The 18,066-nt window shown below is 51.7% G+C and overlaps 1 protein-coding gene across 3 annotated transcripts in view; it reads left to right on the top strand.

The window, feature by feature from the left end:
• Positions 1 to 18,066, top strand: part of ZYG11B (zyg-11 family member B, cell cycle regulator) — a 151,858-nt gene that overhangs the window by 40,389 nt on the left and 93,403 nt on the right. For all 3 annotated transcript variants that reach the window (XM_083157926.1, XM_083157924.1, XM_083157925.1), the window contains exons 6-7: positions 240 to 304; positions 578 to 677. In XM_083157926.1, coding sequence (XP_083014052.1) covers positions 240 to 304; positions 578 to 677 — 165 coding nt within the window. The remainder of the gene's footprint in view (positions 1 to 239; positions 305 to 577; positions 678 to 18,066) is intronic.

Genomic DNA, 18,066 nt, shown 5'->3' with positions numbered 1-18,066 from the left:
GACATTGTTACGGATGGTGGAGACTGCTGCTGCTCTGCGTAGCACACCCCGCATTCTGTCCTGACATTGTTACTGATGGCGGAGGCTGCGGCTGCTCTGCGTAGCACACCCCGCATTCTGTCCTGACATCGTTACGGATGGTGATGACTGCTGCTCTGCGTAGCACACCCCGCATTCTGTCCTGACATTGTTACGGATGGTGGAGACGTTGCACTCACGCTGTCACTTTTTTCTTTTAGTTGCAGAAAAACTGTCTCCTCTCCCTCTGCAGCGACCGAATCTTACAGGACGTCCCATTTAACAGGTATGAGCTGTGACATCACACGGGCGCCTCTGTGACCTCACAGTGATAAGACATTATTGTACCACAGCTTGTCCCAGCATAACTTCACTATTGGCACACGTGTAGATACCCCGGGTGGGTGCGGTGGACATTACAAGGGAGGGATTGGGAGGCATCTAGAACTTGGTAACTTGGACCAACGTCCTTCTCCCTGGTGAGGCTACAGTACCCAAGCACAAGCCAGTGACATCACACCTGTACTGTGCACAGTGACATCATACACTTTCTCCGCAGGTTTGATGCAGCGAAGCTGGTAATGCAGTGGTTGTGTAACCATGAGGACCAGAACATGCAGAGGATGGCGGTGGCCATAATCTCTATCCTCGCTGCTAAGGTTTGTATGGCAGATCAGCTCACAGTGTCCTAGTCACATGTCACACCTGTAGGCTGAAAGGTGCATTGTGTTCTCACGTCCCCTAGGGGCGCTGTACCACAAGCATGACACATACTGAGGAGGGAAGAGTGTGCTAGATAGTATGGACAAGGGACAGGGATCTGCTTTCCGCCATACTCCAAGTTCTCCTGGTCACTGAGCATTTGCGGCAGATGTGCACCCAGACCCACAAACCGCGCCATATAGCCATGGTACCGCGCATTTCCACCGCAGATAGGAAATACCTAATGCACTGTATACCAAGGAGGACGCCGGCAGAGGCAAGGTCCAATGGCAGTGACCGGCGGCACCCATCGCTATGTAATGTTATACTATGGGCGCCATTAGGGGATGAGGGCACGGGTGTAGAGCGGACTTATTGTTTCTGTTATATTTACATTAATACATGAGAGCGTTTGTGTGATAAATGGGGTACAATTATTAAGTAACACAGATTGTAGAGCACACGTATGGTGAGAATGTCACGCGTGGTGTGTGTGTGTGTGTGTGTGTGGTGAGAATGTCACGCGTGGTGTGTGTGTGGTGAGAATGTCACGCGTGGTGTTTGTGTGTGTGTGTGTGTGTGTGTGTGTGTGTGTGTGTGTGGGTGGTGAGAATGTCACGCGTGGTGTGTGTGTGTGTGGTGAGAATGTACTGGGGGATATTGTAGGTCGCACAAGACAGAGGTATGTTGGGTGGACCCCCTGAATTTATAATAGCATTTAATTACTAGTAATAATGGTGGGGGTGTGCTACCTCGGACATGAAAAATTGGCAGAAACAAGAAAAGAGAGGGAGAGATGTCCTATGTCGGTACACCAAAGCAGAGTAAAACATAACTTTTATTAGTTTCTTTTAAGAACTGCGAGATAAAAAAAAAATGAATACATATATTAGACAAGGGGGGGGGGGGTGTAAGGTGGCGGGCAGATGCTTGTTATATACTTTAATGTATGCACTGATTAAGTGATTTCGTTGACAGTGTGCTCCTGATCTGTTGTCACTGTACAGACCAAGTATAGGCAATATATATAGGCAGTAGGCCTTGATGGGTAGATGTTCTAAATGCCGCACAATACACTCATGTCAGTAAAAAAATGACATGTTTATCCTGAATAATTCAGTAATGCTCAGATGTCCATTAACATACAACTAACCATCTCATAGTGTATGGGGTGAAATTCACTCCACCTCCCTAAGGAGAATCACTATCTGAGTCATTAAATCAATAAATGATAAAGGTCCAGTATAAGGGCATTGGCCCAGATAAATACTAAAACTCCTATCGGCTACAGTTTGCCTGGTAACGGAGTCAGTATGGTGGGGTACAGTGCTTGCTGTATGCTGGATGTTAATTCACTGAGCTAGTCCAATGGAGTCGCCTCCAAGTGGACCGTAGCTGACTGTAGTGAACGCCCTTAGAAGGGCTATTGCGGCATAGCACAGGTCAACAGATAATCAAAATACATTAGTAAGAAAAATAATAAACAGTTACAAACATCTGCCCGCGCACCGCTAGCCGGCACGCGCTTCGCAGATTTTAGCTTCCTCAGGGCCAACCAGCCTGAATGAGCACAGGGTTTTTATACCTGTAGTGATGTATAATGCCCCAATGATAGTGCGCCTTATTGGACGCACCCCCGGAAGTTGGTCGAGAGTCAGGTATCCAATCGGGGAGCTCCCTATCCAGCGAGCCCCCGGATGGTGTCCTCTAGGTTCACGTATCGTATACTGTTGTTATGGTTACCACTAGCGTGTACGTCTGGACGTAGGCGCGTTGATGACGCGCGCCTTATCCAGTCCAATCATGTGTGGTCTGTCAGTCATGACGCGTAGTTGCGTCTGGGGTTGGTATGGTTACCAAGCCATGGTGAGTAGCGCCTATCCAAATACGGGCGCGCTGATGACGTGTGCTCATTCTGGTCCTATTGTTTACACTTGACCGGCGACACGTTGCCATGGTAATCGTGGACAGTTTGTTTGTCGAGTTCCCTGTTGCGGTAATCCCGCTATGAGTTTATCTAAAGGCTATCGTCCAAGGTCACTGGAGATTTTCATATTCACTGGAAATGTTAAAAATATACTAGTAATATAGTTTGTTAAGCGTGGGATGGACAGGTTGGGACAAATCTCACAGAGATTATAGTAGTTAAGTACCGTGATGATGGGTGGAAAATGAGGGATGGGGTGAAGAATGTGTAACAAAGATATATAAGTCGTGTATCGTGATTACAGATACATATAGAGCCCAACATGGGGCGCTATTGATTATAGAGTGAAGAATCCTGATTACTGGTGCTGGTAGATAATAAATTAAAATAATGGTGCAATATAATGTAGGAGGAGATAAGTTGTATCTTAATAGTGCATACACACAAAAATAACACAAAATACGTGTCACAGCAAAAAGAAAAATAATAAAATAAAACTAAGCTCTGGTACAGCTAGTGTAGTGTATAGCCGTAATGAGAATAATATAGTGGTGAAGGTTTCATAATGAAAATTAATTCACCCGGATTCGAGGAAAAAACACCAGTGAAATGACTGTTAAGCCAGAAGAATTTGTAAAAAATTTAATAATTCTGAAAAATTGATAAGAGATGCAGATCACTCTTTATATAGGGAAGTATTGGTGAGTGTCCTATGATTATTGGTGCTACATGGAGATTAGCCTGTATCCCAGAATAGCATATGTATCTTCAGATATTATTGTATATTTGCTATTTAGTAGTTATAGGAATAAGTTTTAATGACATATATAGGAGAGACAGAAATCATGATGGAGAAGTTACAGGAATGCAGAGTAACTATTTTCCTCATTGAGGCCCTTCGGTGACATGGTATCCATCATAAATATGAGTCTGGTTTCCTGCCTCAGTAACTCTGCGTCAATGTCCCCTCTTCTGATCCCCATATTTACTTTCAGCATGCCGTATGCCTTCAACCCAATGGTTCTACTCTGGTGATATTTGTAGAAATGTCGTGCGACAGGGGTAAGCATTTTCATGGCCTGTTTGTCTTTTTCGGCATTCTTGATACTGGAAACATGTTCCAGTATCCTCTTTTTTAGGGGCCTGATGGTCTTCCCTATATATGTCTTTTCTCCTTCGGGAGACATCAGGGGCCACAGCTTTACTTTGGGTAATAGGAGTGGGAGTGAGCTCCAGCACCCTAGAGGATAACTTTAACTGCCTCCCAGGCAGTCAGGCTCCTCCCCTCCTATACCCCGCCTCCAGGCCACGGACCTCAGTTTTTCTAGGGTGCTGGCAGGAGCCAGATGCACCCAAAAGAGGGGCTGCTATTTAGCAGCCATAACTTTAATTTTTTTTTTTTTTTTACACTGTAAGTGTCAGAGCAGCAGCGCTGGGGGTCTGAATAGACCCCTGCACTGCTGGCTCCAACACCCGGGTCCGGCGCTGCATCGCCACCTGCGGGTGGGGACCTGCAGCGGCCCCCGGGCACTGGGGAGCCTACAGCCACAGCCGGACGCCGGGAACCACAGGCGCCCCCTTCACAACAGCCGGGACGCACTGTGAGTAAGACACGCTCCCCGCCGGGAGCGTGTGCGATAGCGCAGCGAGGCGCATAGAGATGGCTGCTAGAGCCGGCGAGGGGTGACCGCCGGCTGTGCTAGCAAGCGGGCGGCCGGCTCGCCGCCCGTCCCGCTGGACCACCAGGGAAACTAGTTTGTGGGCAGCAGCGCTGGTATGCGGGGCCGCCCGGCGCGCGCCGGATCCCCGCCATTTTACCAGCGCTGCATGTGGACACCTTCCCTGGGGCCATTTGTTAGCAGGGGGAGGAGGCTCCCCCCACATCAGCCCCTCCCCCGGGGACAGTAGGCAGGGAACTGTGCTTGGCGCACAGAGAGTTCCCGCCACTGACATCCCTTCCTGTCTGCCTGGCTGCACGTGAGGAGGGACACGGAGAAGCTCCAGTGCCACCCGAGGTTCCACTCTTTCACTGCCAGGAGGCTTGGGCAAGTCCGACCTGTACCTCTCCTGCGGGACACAGGTCACAGTTATTGAGTGCTCCAGTCAGCCATAGCTGCTGCAAGAGCCTAGTGCCATTGACTTTCTATTTGCATTGTATGCCTCTGTATGCTTGCTGTATATGTGTGCTTATTAACCCAATAGCTGCTGCAGTGTATTTGGTGTTTTTTTGTACTCAGCCCTCCTGTACTTACAGTAGTTATGCCAAAGAGCAAGTCCAAAAAGGGGGACGCCCCAGCATTGCTGTCATGCACAGCCTGTAATGCGGGCCTATCTCCCCTGGACTATGTACAGGACGGCGTATGCGCAGGCTGCTACAAATGCGCAGGCGCTGCCCACGCCTACGGCCTCCTCTCAGGAGCCTGCTTGGGCCTCATCCCTTGTGCAGATGATGGCGCAGCTAGTTGATAAAGTCTCGGCTGCGCTGCCCCAGCGGTCCATGCCGTCCTCATCGGCAGCGAGTGCAGCCCCCCCAGCATTGGATGCCCAGGGGGAGGGTCCACTGCCCGCAGATACACGCAGGCTTTTAGTTAGAAGACCGTCGCCCCCTCCTCGGGCAGGATACTGACGATGAGGAGGAGGAGGAGCAAGACGATGTCGATGATGATGACTATGTGGAGGAGGCAGTCGATGACGCCATTGACGTCGCCGCTGACATAGGGGATGCCTGTGTTGGAGAGGACCCCCCGTCTCGCCTTGATGTACCAGGCCTGATTACAGCGGTTAAGAAGGTCCTGCTAGTAGACGACCAGGCTGACCCGCCTGCGGAGTCGGGCCCTATCTTTAAGCGCCCTAAACGCTCCTTCATTCGCTTTCCCAAGTCCGATAACCTGGACTCGGTCATTAAGGAAGCTTGGGAGGTCCCTAATAGGAAGTTTATCATTCACAAACGTTTCTCCTTCCTCTATCCCCTCCCCCAGGAGGACAGGATCCCCTGGGAGACAGCCCCCAGGGTAGACGCTCATGTGGCAAAACTGGTTAAAGCCTCCTTGTTGCCCATACCTACAGCGTCTCTTAAGGATACGGCGGATAGGAAGTTGGAAAACTTCCTGAAGCTGATATACACCACGGCAGGGGCAGCGGGCAGGCCGGCCCTGGCGTCAGCCTGGGTGGCTATGGCTCTAACTAAATGGACCGCTGCCCTCAAAACAGGGGTGTCTGAGGGGGCCCCAGCAGATACCCTTCTGCCGACTATAGAATTGATACATCAGGCTGCCCTCTACTTCGGCGAAGCGGCGCTTGATTCCGCTACTCTCTCCTCCAGGGTGTCAGCTTCAGCAGTGGCTGCTCGCAGATCACTTTGGTTGCGCTCCTGGAAGGCGGACACGGATTCGAAGAGGGCCTTGGAAGCCCTTCCATTCAATGGTTCCCTTTTGTTTGGTCCTGAGCTGGACAGGATGGTGGCTACGGTGGCAGCATCAAAGACTGCCTTCCTACCATCCACCCCGACTACACGGCCCTGGCCGGCCTTTCAGTCCTTTCGGTTTCAGGGCCGTGGTAGAGGACAGTCCTTCTCCTCCAGATCTTCCCAGGGAGGCAGATCCTCCCGTGCTAGGGGCAGACGTCCCTGGGCCACAAGACGCCCTGACCCAAAGCCGGCGGACAAGCCCGCTGCATGACAGGGGGGGCCCCCACCGGGAGGACCCCAGGGTGGGCGGTCGCCTGTTGGAGTTTTCCCCCATCTGGTTGGAATCCACCACAGACGCGTGGGTTCAGGAGGTGGTCTCTCGTGGCTACTCCTTAACTTTTTGGCATCGCCCACCAACATCGTTCTTTTCCACGAGTCTTCCATCAGACCCGGAAAAGCGCAAAGCGCTAGAACTGGCAGTCCAACGTTTGCTTCAAACAGGGGTCATCATACCCGTCCCCTTGTCCCAAAGGGGTTCGGGGTTTTACGCCAGCCTCTTCTTGGTCAGGAAACCAAACGGTTCCTACAGGCCCATTCTCAACCTAAAGAAGCTAAACAAGTTTGTACGGGTCCCAAAATTCAGGATGGAGACTCTGCGCTCCATTGTCCTGGCCCTTCAGCCAGGAGACTTCATGGCATCCCTGGACATTCAGGATGCGTACTTACACATCCCCATTCGCCCAGAACACCAGCGGTTCCTGCGCTTTGCCATCCTGGACCAACATTTCCAGTTCCGAGCCCTACCATTTGGTCTATCCACTGCCCCCCGGGTGTTCACAAAGGTGATGGCAGTAATGGGCAGCAGTCTGCGCAACCAGGGGATCCGGATACTCCCATATCTGGACGACCTGTTGATTCTTGCTCCGTCTGCAGAACTTTTCCAGGACCACCTGAGGGTGGTAATACAGCTTCTGGAGCGACACGGCTGGATCATCAATTGGGACAAGTCCTCATTGATTCCGGCACAGTCGATGGTTCACCTAGGGGCCAGGTTGGACACCATCCATCAGAGGATCTACCTGCCGGAGGACCGTCGTCGGATTCTACAGTCCAGAGTCCGTCGGCTCCTCCATCCTCGACGGGTGTCCATACATGCCTGCATGAAGGTACTGGGTTCCATGGTGTCGACTTTCGACATGGCAGAATATGCCCAGTTCCATTCCCGCCCCCTTCAGAAGGAGATCCTCTCCAAGTGGTCGGGATCCTACCTCTCTCTCCGATCTCAGGTGATAACCTTATCACCGACAACCCGTCTCTCTCTTTCGTGGTGGCTCCTAGACCAGAACCTCACGTTGGGACGCCCATTCTGGATCCATCAGTGGACCCTTCTCACTACGGACGCCAGTCTCCGCGGGTGGGGAGCGGTCACTTGCCAGAGGTCTTTCCAGGGCCTTTGGTCTACATCGGAGGCCAAGCTCCAAATCAATGTCCTCGAACTGAGGGCGGTCTTCCGAGCCCTTTGCCTGGCAGAACCCTGGCTGAGGGGTCGTCCGGTGCAGGTCCAGTCGGACAATTCCACCACAGTGGCTTATATCAACCACCAGGGTGGCACCCGCAGCAGGGTGGCAATGATGGAAACATCCCGCATCTTTCAGTGGGCGGAAAAGAAGATTCCAGCTCTATCGGCGGTCTTTATTCCGGGAGTCCAGAATTGGGAAACGGACTACCTAAGCCGTCAAACACTGAATGCCGGCGAATGGTCCCTCCATCAGGAGGTTTTCCAGATGCTGGTACATCGGTGGGGCTTACCCGAGGTGGACTTGATGGCCTCTCAACACAACCACAAGGTTCCCTCTTACGGAGCCAGGGCCCGCGACCCGGCCGCCAGCTTGGTGGACGCTCTGTCCGCTCCGTGGCCGTTCAGGCTGATGTATGCCTTCCCGCCATTCTCCCTCCTCTTGCGACTGATTCGCAAGCTGAAGGCGGAGGGAGGCACATTGATCCTCGTGGCCCCGTATTGGCCCAGGCGAGTCTGGTTCTCAGACCTCCAGGCTCTGTCGGTGGCCCCCCCGATCCGCTTGCCTCTGCGTCGGGACCTTCTCTCTCAGGGTCCGTGTCTGCATCCAGACCTGAGGCGTCTGGCTTTGACGGGGTGGCTGTTGAGACCTCCCTCTTGAGATCTAGGGGGTTTAATGCTCGAGTAATTTCCACTATGCTTAGAGCAAGAAAGGCTTCCTCTGCGACAGCTTATCATCGGGTTTGGAGGGCTTACTTCGTTTGGTGTAGGACTCGCCACTTCAATCCTAAGTCTTACCGCCTGGCTCGGATTCTATCCTTCTTACAGAAGGGCCTGGAGGCTGGATTGCGCTTATCTACCTTGAAGGTTCAAGTCTCGGCTTTGTCCATCTTGTTTCGCCGACGATTAGCACTGTTGCGGGATGTCCGCACATTCATGCAGGGGGTTCTGCGTATCCAGCCTCCCTTTGTCCCCCCGGTTGCTCCGTGGGACCTTTCCCTTGTGCTATCTGCACTCCAGAAACCACCGTTTGAGCCTTTGCGGTCAGTGGACCTGTGTTGGCTCACCTGGAAAACGGTTTTCTTATTGGCAATAGCATCAGCTCGGAGGGTGTCCGATCTGTCTGCCCTGTCTTGTAAGTCCCCCTTCCTGGTCTTACACAATGACCGGGCGGTTCTTCGTACTGTTCCTTCTCACTTACCAAAAGTGGTGTCCAGTTTCCACGTTAACCAGGAAATCGTGGTTCCGGCCTTTCAAGGGCCAGATGCATCTTTGGATCAATCATCCTTGGATGTTGTACGGGCGCTGCGCATCTATGCGCGCCGCTCCCGGCCCTTTCGCAAGACGGACTCCCTCTTTGTGCTGTATGGCTTTCAAAAGAGGGGATGGCCGGCCACTAAACAGACTATTGCCCGCTGGCTTCGATCGGTCATCCGGCAGGCATACCTGGGTGCCTCTCTCCCGGTTCCGGCTGGTATCCGGGCACATTCCACTAGGTCTGTGGGGGCGTCTTGGGCTGTTCGGGGCGGTGCTACAGCTGTGCAAGTTTGCAGAGCTGCGACATGGTCGTCAGCTGCTACTTTTGTGCGTTTTTACGCTTTTGATACATTTGCCTCCCAGGACTCTGCCTTCGGGCAGAGCGTGTTGGCTGCGGCGCAGGCGCGTCCCCACCCATAGGTGGCTGCTTTAGGACGTCCCAAAGTAAAGCTGTGGCCCCTGATGTCTCCCGAAGGAGAAAATGAGATTTATGTCTTACCTGGTAAATCTTTCTTCGAGGACATCAGGGGCCACAGGGATCCCTCCCTGCCGCGCCTGCTTCAGTTACGTTACAAGTTACGTTTCACTGGTTATATATATTACTCCTCTGTTGAGGGTACTAACATGTTTCAGAATGTGTCTCTGTGTGGTGCTTCTCTTCCTTCTCTCCTGTCTCCTGCCATGGCTTGTTAAAAAAACTGTGGTCCGTGGCCTGGAGGCGGGGTATAGGAGGGGAGGAGCCTGACTGCCTGGGAGGCAGTTAAAGTTATCCTCTAGGGTGCTGGAGCTCACTCCCACTCCTATTACCCAAAGTAAAGCTGTGGCCCCTGATGTCCTCGAAGAAAGAGATTTACCAGGTAAGACATAAATCTCATTTTTGCAGGGACATTCAAGATTGTATACAATCCCTGCTGTGTCACAGGTTATGTAATCTCTGATTTTCCATGTATGATTGTATTTATCAGTGTATTGTTGTTTTAGGACCATGAACGTGCAGGCTTTGCAAGATCCACACTTGTACGATCCCAGTTTTTGTGGTGAACGTTTGTTGGCTTTATCCAAATGACTGTGGACCAGGGTGTCCCGAAGATTACGACTTCTGCGCCAGCTCATTTGGACTCTGTCGCCTAGTGTGTTGGCCAGATCTAGGTCAGTTCTTAGTACATCAAGATGGTCATTAAGAATGCCTTGTATAGATTGCCACTCTTTGCAATACGTTCCAATAAATCTCACAGGTTCATTGGACGGAGAGCTGTTTTTCTGTCGCGGCAACAGGAGTCTTTCTCTGTCATACAATTGAGCTTCATTATATGCTCTCTTAATGCTCCTTTTGCTGTAGCCTCTGTCTGACAGGCGGTTACTAAGTTCCTTTGCTCTGAGTTGATATCTGCCATCATCTGAGCAATTTCGTTTAATTCTCAGGAATTCTCCCTTAGGCAGTCCCCTAATGACTGGAGGGAAATGTGAGCTGGAGTGGTGTAACAGGGAGTTGGTCGACGTCGGCTTACGGTAGAGATCAGTGTGGAGAGACCCATTTTCTTCAATGGTTATGTGGAGGTCTAGATAGTTCACTTCTTTCTGACTCATCTCATAAGTGAGATGTAGGTTGAGATGGTTATTGTTGAGCATGTCAATCATCTCAATGAAGAGCTCTTTTTCTCCTTCCCACAGGATCAAGAGATCATCAATATATCTCAGCCATAATAGTACATGATCTGTGTACTTTTCATTGGCTTCATTGAAAACGACTTCTCGCTCCCACCACCCCAGGTACAGGTTCGCATACGTGGGGGCACAAGTGCTCCCCATCGCGGTCCCCCGTACCTGGAGGTAGAAGCCTTCATTACAGACAAAGTAATTCTTTGTTAATACGAATCTTAACAGTTGTATGAGGAAGTTATTGAAGTCGCTCTCCTTGCCCATGTGTAGGAAATATTGGACTGCCCCCACACCGTACTGATGGTGAATACTAGTGTAGAGGCTTTCCACATCACAAGTAATGATCCATGAGTTTTTGTTTAAGATGACATCCTGGAGTTTGGTAAGTACCTCCATAGTGTCTCTGACATATGATGGTAATGTGAGGACATGTTCTCTTAGGTAAGTATCAACAAACCGGCTGGCCTTTTCAGTAAGGCCGCCTATGCCAGACACTATGGGTCTTCCAGGTGGTATTCGGTCATTTTTATGGACCTTGGGCAAAAGGTATAGAGTGGGTATTTTAACATCTTTGACTTGTAGGAAGTCTGATTGGGACTTGGTAATGGTCCCTAAGTGTGTAGCCTCCTCCAATAGTTTGGAGTAGATTGATAGAAAATCCTGGGTCGGATTGAAGGTAAGTTTTTTGTAACATGTATGATCTCCTAACTGTTTTTCTAGTTCTTCCACGTACAGTGTTCGCGACCAGAGGACAACATTACCACCCTTATCAGACGGTTTCACAATGGTGTCATCCCAACTTTTTATTATTTTCAAGGCCTCCCTCTCTTGTCGACTCAGGTTGTCTTCAAATTGGAAAACATGTTTATTGCGTTCGAGGCGGTCTAGATCTTGACTTACCATGTCGACATAGGTTTTCACTACTGGACAGACTTGGAAGTGGGGATAGAATTTGGATTTCTTTTTGAGAGTCCCTATTTGTCTATCCATGTCTGTAGTCTGAGAGGGGCTGGACATATCCAGAGATTCATCTCCCTGGAGGCTCTCCAGATCAGCTAATGCCTGCTCCTCTTCCCTGTTCCAAAGGGGACCCGTGCCAGATGATGTAGAGGCTGGGCTATTAGGGATAAGATCGGTATTGTCTTTTTTGCAAAAAAAATTTTTTATAAGTTGTTTGCGGGCAAACAGATTGAGATCCTTTTCGATATCAAATCTGTTAAAGGAGGTGGTAGGGGAGAATGTTAGACCTTTCTGTAATACACAAACTTGCTGCTCATTAAGGATATGGTCTGATAAGTTTATGATCTTGAGGGAATCTGAGTCGGATGTTGTCATTTCCGATATCTCTGATATTCCCTCAGATCTTCTCGCCATTCCCTCATGGGTCTTTTCTTTCTTCTTCCCCCTCCTTGTCCTGCCGTATCCCACCCTAGGTGTTCCCTGGTATCCCTGGGGCTCACCCCTAAAAAAGGCCTCTGTGAGTATCTCGAGGAGGAGGTGCTAGGAGTAGAGTCATTGTCAGAGGAATCTAGATCTGTACTGCTAACATTGAGGGGATTGGAAGAAGGTGTCCTTCTATTATTAAACGTGTTCCATCTGTACACCTTTTTGGACATAAAATCATCCCTATCCCTCTGTAGCTTGTTCTTCTTCCTACTGATAATTTCTTTCTCCATCCCTTCGATTTCTAGTTTAAACTTATGATAAGTTTTCTGGAATTTGGAATACCTGGGGTGGTGGGAGCGAGAAGTCGTTTTCAATGAAGCCAATGAAAAGTACACAGATCATGTACTATTATGGCTGAGATATATTGATGATCTCTTGATCCTGTGGGAAGGAGAAAAAGAGCTCTTCATTGAGATGATTGACATGCTCAACAATAACCATCTCAACCTACATCTCACTTATGAGATGAGTCAGAAAGAAGTGAACTATCTAGACCTCCACATAACCATTGAAGAAAATAGGTCTCTCCACACTGATCTCTACCGTAAGCCGACGTCGACCAACTCCCTGTTACACCACTCCAGCTCACATTTCCCTCCAGTCATTAGGGGACTGCCTAAGGGAGAATTCCTGAGAATTAAACGAAATTGCTCAGATGATGGCAGATATCAACTCAGAGCAAAGGAACTTAGTAACCGCCTGTCAGACAGAGGCTACAGCAAAAGGAGCATTAAGAGAGCATATAATGAAGCTCAATTGTATGACAGAGAAAGACTCCTGTTGCCGCGACAGAAAAACAGCTCTCCGTCCAATGAACCTGTGAGATTTATTGGAACGTATTGCAAAGAGTGGCAATCTATACAAGGCATTCTTAATGACCATCTTGATGTACTAAGAACTGACCTAGATCTGGCCAACACACTAGGCGACAGAGTCCAAATGAGCTGGCGCAGAAGTCGTAATCTTCGGGACACCCTGGTCCACAGTCATTTGGATAAAGCCAACAAACGTTCACCACAAAAACTGGGATCGTACAAGTGTGGATCTTGCAAAGCCTGCACGTTCATGGTCCTAAAACAACAATACACTGATAAATACAATCATACATGGAAAATCAGAGATTACATAACCTGTGACACAGCAGGGATTGTATACAATCTTGAATGTCCCTGCAAAAATGAGATTTATGTCTTACCTGGTAAATCTCTTTCTTCGAGGACATCAGGGGCCACAGCTTTACTTTGGGTAATAGGAGTGGGAGTGAGCTCCAGCACCCTAGAGGATAACTTTAACTGCCTCCCAGGCAGTCAGGCTCCTCCCCTCCTATACCCCGCCTCCAGGCCACGGACCTCAGTTTTTTTAACAAGCCATGGCAGGAGACAGGAGAGAAGGAAGAGAAGCACCACACAGAGACACATTCTGAAACATGTTAGTACCCTCAACAGAGGAGTAATATATATAACCAGTGAAACGTAACTTGTAACGTAACTGAAGCAGGCGCGGCAGGAAGGGATCCCTGTGGCCCCTGATGTCCTCGAAGAAAGAGATTTACCAGGTAAGACATAAATCTCATTTTCTCCTTCGGGAGACATCAGGGGCCACAGCTTTACTTTGGGACGCCCTAAAGCAGCCACCTATGGGTGGGGACACGCCTGCGCCGCAGCCAACACGCTCTGCCCGAAGGCAGAGTCCTGGGAGGCAAATGTATCAAAAGCGTAAAAACGCACAAAAGTAGCAGCTGACGACCATGTCGCAGCTCTGCAAACTTGCTCAGCTGTAGCACCGCCCCGAACAGCCCAAGACGCCCCCACAGACCTAGTGGAATGTGCCCGGATACCAGCCGGAACCGGGAGAGAGGCACCCAGGTATGCCTGCCGGATGACCGATCAAAGCCAGCGGGCAATAGTCTGTTTAGTGGCCGGCCATCCCCTCTTTTGAAAGCCATACAGCACAAAGAGGGAGTCCGTCTTGCGAAAGGGCCGGGAGCGGCGCACATAGATGCGCAGCGCCCGTACAACATCCAAGGATGATTGATCCAAAGATGCATCTGGCCCTTGAAAGGCCGGAACCACGATTTCCTGGTTAACGTGGAAACTGGACACCACTTTTGGTAAGTGAGAAGGGACAGTACGAAGAACCGCCCGGTCATTGTGTAAGACCAGGAAGGGGGACTTACAAGACAGGGCAGACAGATCGGACACCCTCCGAGCTGATGCTATTGCCAATAAGAAAACCGTTTTCCAGGTGAGCCAACACAGGTCCACTGACCGCAAAGGCTCAAACGGTGGTTTCTGGAGTGCAGATAGCACAAGGGAAAGGTCCCACGGAGCAACCGGGGGGACAAAGGGAGGCTGGATACGCAGAACCCCCTGCATGAATGTGCGGACATCCCGCAACAGTGCTAATCGTCGGCGAAACAAGATGGACAAAGCCGAGACTTGAACCTTCAAGGTAGATAAGCGCAATCCAGCCTCCAGGCCCTTCTGTAAGAAGGATAGAATCCGAGCCAGGCGGTAAGACTTAGGATTGAAGTGGCGAGTCCTACACCAAACGAAGTAAGCCCTCCAAACCCGATGATAAGCTGTCGCAGAGGAAGCCTTTCTTGCTCTAAGCATAGTGGAAATTACTCGAGCATTAAACCCCCTAGATCTCAAGAGGGAGGTCTCAACAGCCACCCCGTCAAAGCCAGACGCCTCAGGTCTGGATGCAGACACGGACCCTGAGAGAGAAGGTCCCGACGCAGAGGCAAGCGGATCGGGGGGGGCCACCGACAGAGCCTGGAGGTCTGAGAACCAGACTCGCCTGGGCCAATACGGGGCCACGAGGATCAATGTGCCTCCCTCCGCCTTCAGCTTGCGAATCAGTCGCAAGAGGAGGGAGAATGGCGGGAAGGCATACATCAGCCTGAACGGCCACGGAGCGGACAGAGCGTCCACCAAGATGGCGGCCGGGTCGCGGGCCCTGGCTCCGTAAGAGGGAACCTTGTGGTTGTGTTGAGAGGCCATCAAGTCCACCTCGGGTAAGCCCCACCGATGTACCAGCATCTGGAAAACCTCCTGATGGAGGGACCATTCGCCGGCATTCAGTGTTTGACGGCTTAGGTAGTCCGCTTCCCAATTCTGGACTCCCGGAATAAAGACCGCCGATAGAGCTGGAATCTTCTTTTCCGCCCACTGAAAGATGCGGGATGTTTCCATCATTGCCACCCTGCTGCGGGTGCCACCCTGGTGGTTGATATAAGCCACTGTGGTGGAATTGTCCGACTGGACCTGCACCGGACGACCCCTCAGCCAGGGTTCTGCCAGGCAAAGGGCTCGGAAGACCGCCCTCAGTTCGAGGACATTGATTTGGAGCTTGGCCTCCGATGTAGACCAAAGGCCCTGGAAAGACCTCTGGCAAGTGACCGCTCCCCACCCGCGGAGACTGGCGTCCGTAGTGAGAAGGGTCCACTGATGGATCCAGAATGGGCGTCCCAACGTGAGGTTCTGGTCTAGGAGCCACCACGAAAGAGAGAGACGGGTTGTCGGTGATAAGGTTATCACCTGAGATCGGAGAGAGAGGTAGGATCCCGACCACTTGGAGAGGATCTCCTGCTGAAGGGGGCGGGAATGGAACTGGGCATATTCTGCCATGTCGAAAGTCGACACCATGGAACCCAGTACCTTCATGCAGGCATGTATGGACACCCGTCGAGGATGGAGGAGCCGACGGACTCTGGACTGTAGAATCCGACGACGGTCCTCCGGCAGGTAGATCCTCTGATGGATGGTGTCCAACCTGGCCCCTAGGTGAACCATCGACTGTGCCGGAATCAATGAGGACTTGTCCCAATTGATGATCCAGCCGTGTCGCTCCAGAAGCTGTATTACCACCCTCAGGTGGTCCTGGAGAAGTTCTGCAGACGGAGCAAGAATCAACAGGTCGTCCAGATATGGGAGTATCCGGATCCCCTGGTTGCGCAGACTGCTGCCCATTACTGCCATCACCTTTGTGAACACCCGGGGGGCAGTGGATAGACCAAATGGTAGGGCTCGGAACTGGAAATGTTGGTCCAGGATGGCAAAGCGCAGGAACCGCTGGTGTTCTGGGCGAATGGGGATGTGTAAGTACGCATCCTGAATGTCCAGGGATGCCATGAAGTCTCCTGGCTGAAGGGCCAGGACAATGGAGCGCAGAGTCTCCATCCTGAATTTTGGGACCCGTACAAACTTGTTTAGCTTCTTTAGGTTGAGAATGGGCCTGTAGGAACCGTTTGGTTTCCTGACCAAGAAGAGGCTGGCGTAAAACCCCGAACCCCTTTGGGACAAGGGGACGGGTATGATGACCCCTGTTTGAAGCAAACGTTGGACTGCCAGTTCTAGCGCTTTGCGCTTTTCCGGGTCTGATGGAAGACTCATGGAAAAGAACGATGTTGGTGGGCGATGCCAAAAAGTTAAGGAGTAGCCCCGAGAGACCACCTCCTGAACCCACGCGTCTGTGGTGGATTCCAACCAGATGGGGGAAAACTCCAACAGGCGACCGCCCACCCTGGGGTCCTCCCGGTGGGGGCCCCCCCTGTCATGCAGCGGGCTTGTCCGCCGGCTTTGGGTCAGGGCGTCTTGTGGCCCAGGGACGTCTGCCCCTAGCACGGGAGGATCTGCCTCCCTGGGAAGATCTGGAGGAGAAGGACTGTCCTCTACCACGGCCCTGAAACCGAAAGGACTGAAAGGCCGGCCGGGGCCGTGTAGTCGGGGTGGATGGTAGGAAGGCAGTCTTTGATGCTGCCACCGTAGCCACCATCCTGTCCAGCTCAGGACCAAACAAAAGGGAACCATCGAATGGAAGGGCTTCCAAGGCCCTCTTCGAATCCGTGTCCGCCTTCCAGGAGCGCAACCAAAGTGATCTGCGAGCAGCCACTGCTGAAGCTGACACCCTGGAGGAGAGAGTAGCGGAATCAAGCGCCGCTTCGCCTAAGTAGAGGGCAGCCTGATGTATCAATTCTATAGTCGGCAGAAGGGTATCTGCTGGGGCCCCCTCAGACACCCCTGTTTTGAGGGCAGCGGTCCATTTAGTTAGAGCCATAGCCACCCAGGCTGACGCCAGGGCCGGCCTGCCCGCTGCCCCTGCCGTGGTGTATATCAGCTTCAGGAAGTTTTCCAACTTCCTATCCGCCGTATCCTTAAGAGACGCTGTAGGTATGGGCAACAAGGAGGCTTTAACCAGTTTTGCCACATGAGCGTCTACCCTGGGGGCTGTCTCCCAGGGGATCCTGTCCTCCTGGGGGAGGGGATAGAGGAAGGAGAAACGTTTGTGAATGATAAACTTCCTATTAGGGACCTCCCAAGCTTCCTTAATGACCGAGTCCAGGTTATCGGACTTGGGAAAGCGACTGAAGGAGCGTTTAGGGCGCTTAAAGATAGGGCCCGACTCCGCAGGCGGGTCAGCCTGGTCGTCTACTAGCAGGACCTTCTTAACCGCTGTAATCAGGCCTGGTACATCAAGGCGAGACGGGGGGTCCTCTCCAACACAGGCATCCCCTATGTCAGCGGCGACGTCAATGGCGTCATCGACTGCCTCCTCCACATAGTCATCATCATCGACATCGTCTTGCTCCTCCTCCTCCTCATCGTCAGTATCCTGCCCGAGGAGGGGGCGACGGTCTTCTAACTAAAAGCCTGCGTGTATCTGCGGGCAGTGGACCCTCCCCCTGGGCATCCAATGCTGGGGGGGCTGCACTCGCTGCCGATGAGGACGGCATGGACCGCTGGGGCAGCGCAGCCGAGACTTTATCAACTAGCTGCGCCATCATCTGCACAAGGGATGAGGCCCAAGCAGGCTCCTGAGAGGAGGCCGTAGGCGTGGGCAGCGCCTGCGCATTTGTAGCAGCCTGCGCATACGCCGTCCTGTACATAGTCCAGGGGAGATAGGCCCGCATTACAGGCTGTGCATGACAGCAATGCTGGGGCGTCCCCCTTTTTGGACTTGCTCTTTGGCATAACTACTGTAAGTACAGGAGGGCTGAGTACAAAAAAACACCAAATACACTGCAGCAGCTATTGGGTTAATAAGCACACATATACAGCAAGCATACAGAGGCATACAATGCAAATAGAAAGTCAATGGCACTAGGCTCTTGCAGCAGCTATGGCTGACTGG

Source organism: Crinia signifera, chromosome 8, assembly GCF_055691185.1.
Source record: "Crinia signifera chromosome 8, ASM5569118v1, whole genome shotgun sequence".
NCBI classification, from domain to species: domain Eukaryota; kingdom Metazoa; phylum Chordata; class Amphibia; order Anura; family Myobatrachidae; genus Crinia; species Crinia signifera.
This window is presented reverse-complemented; position numbering and strand designations above follow the sequence as displayed.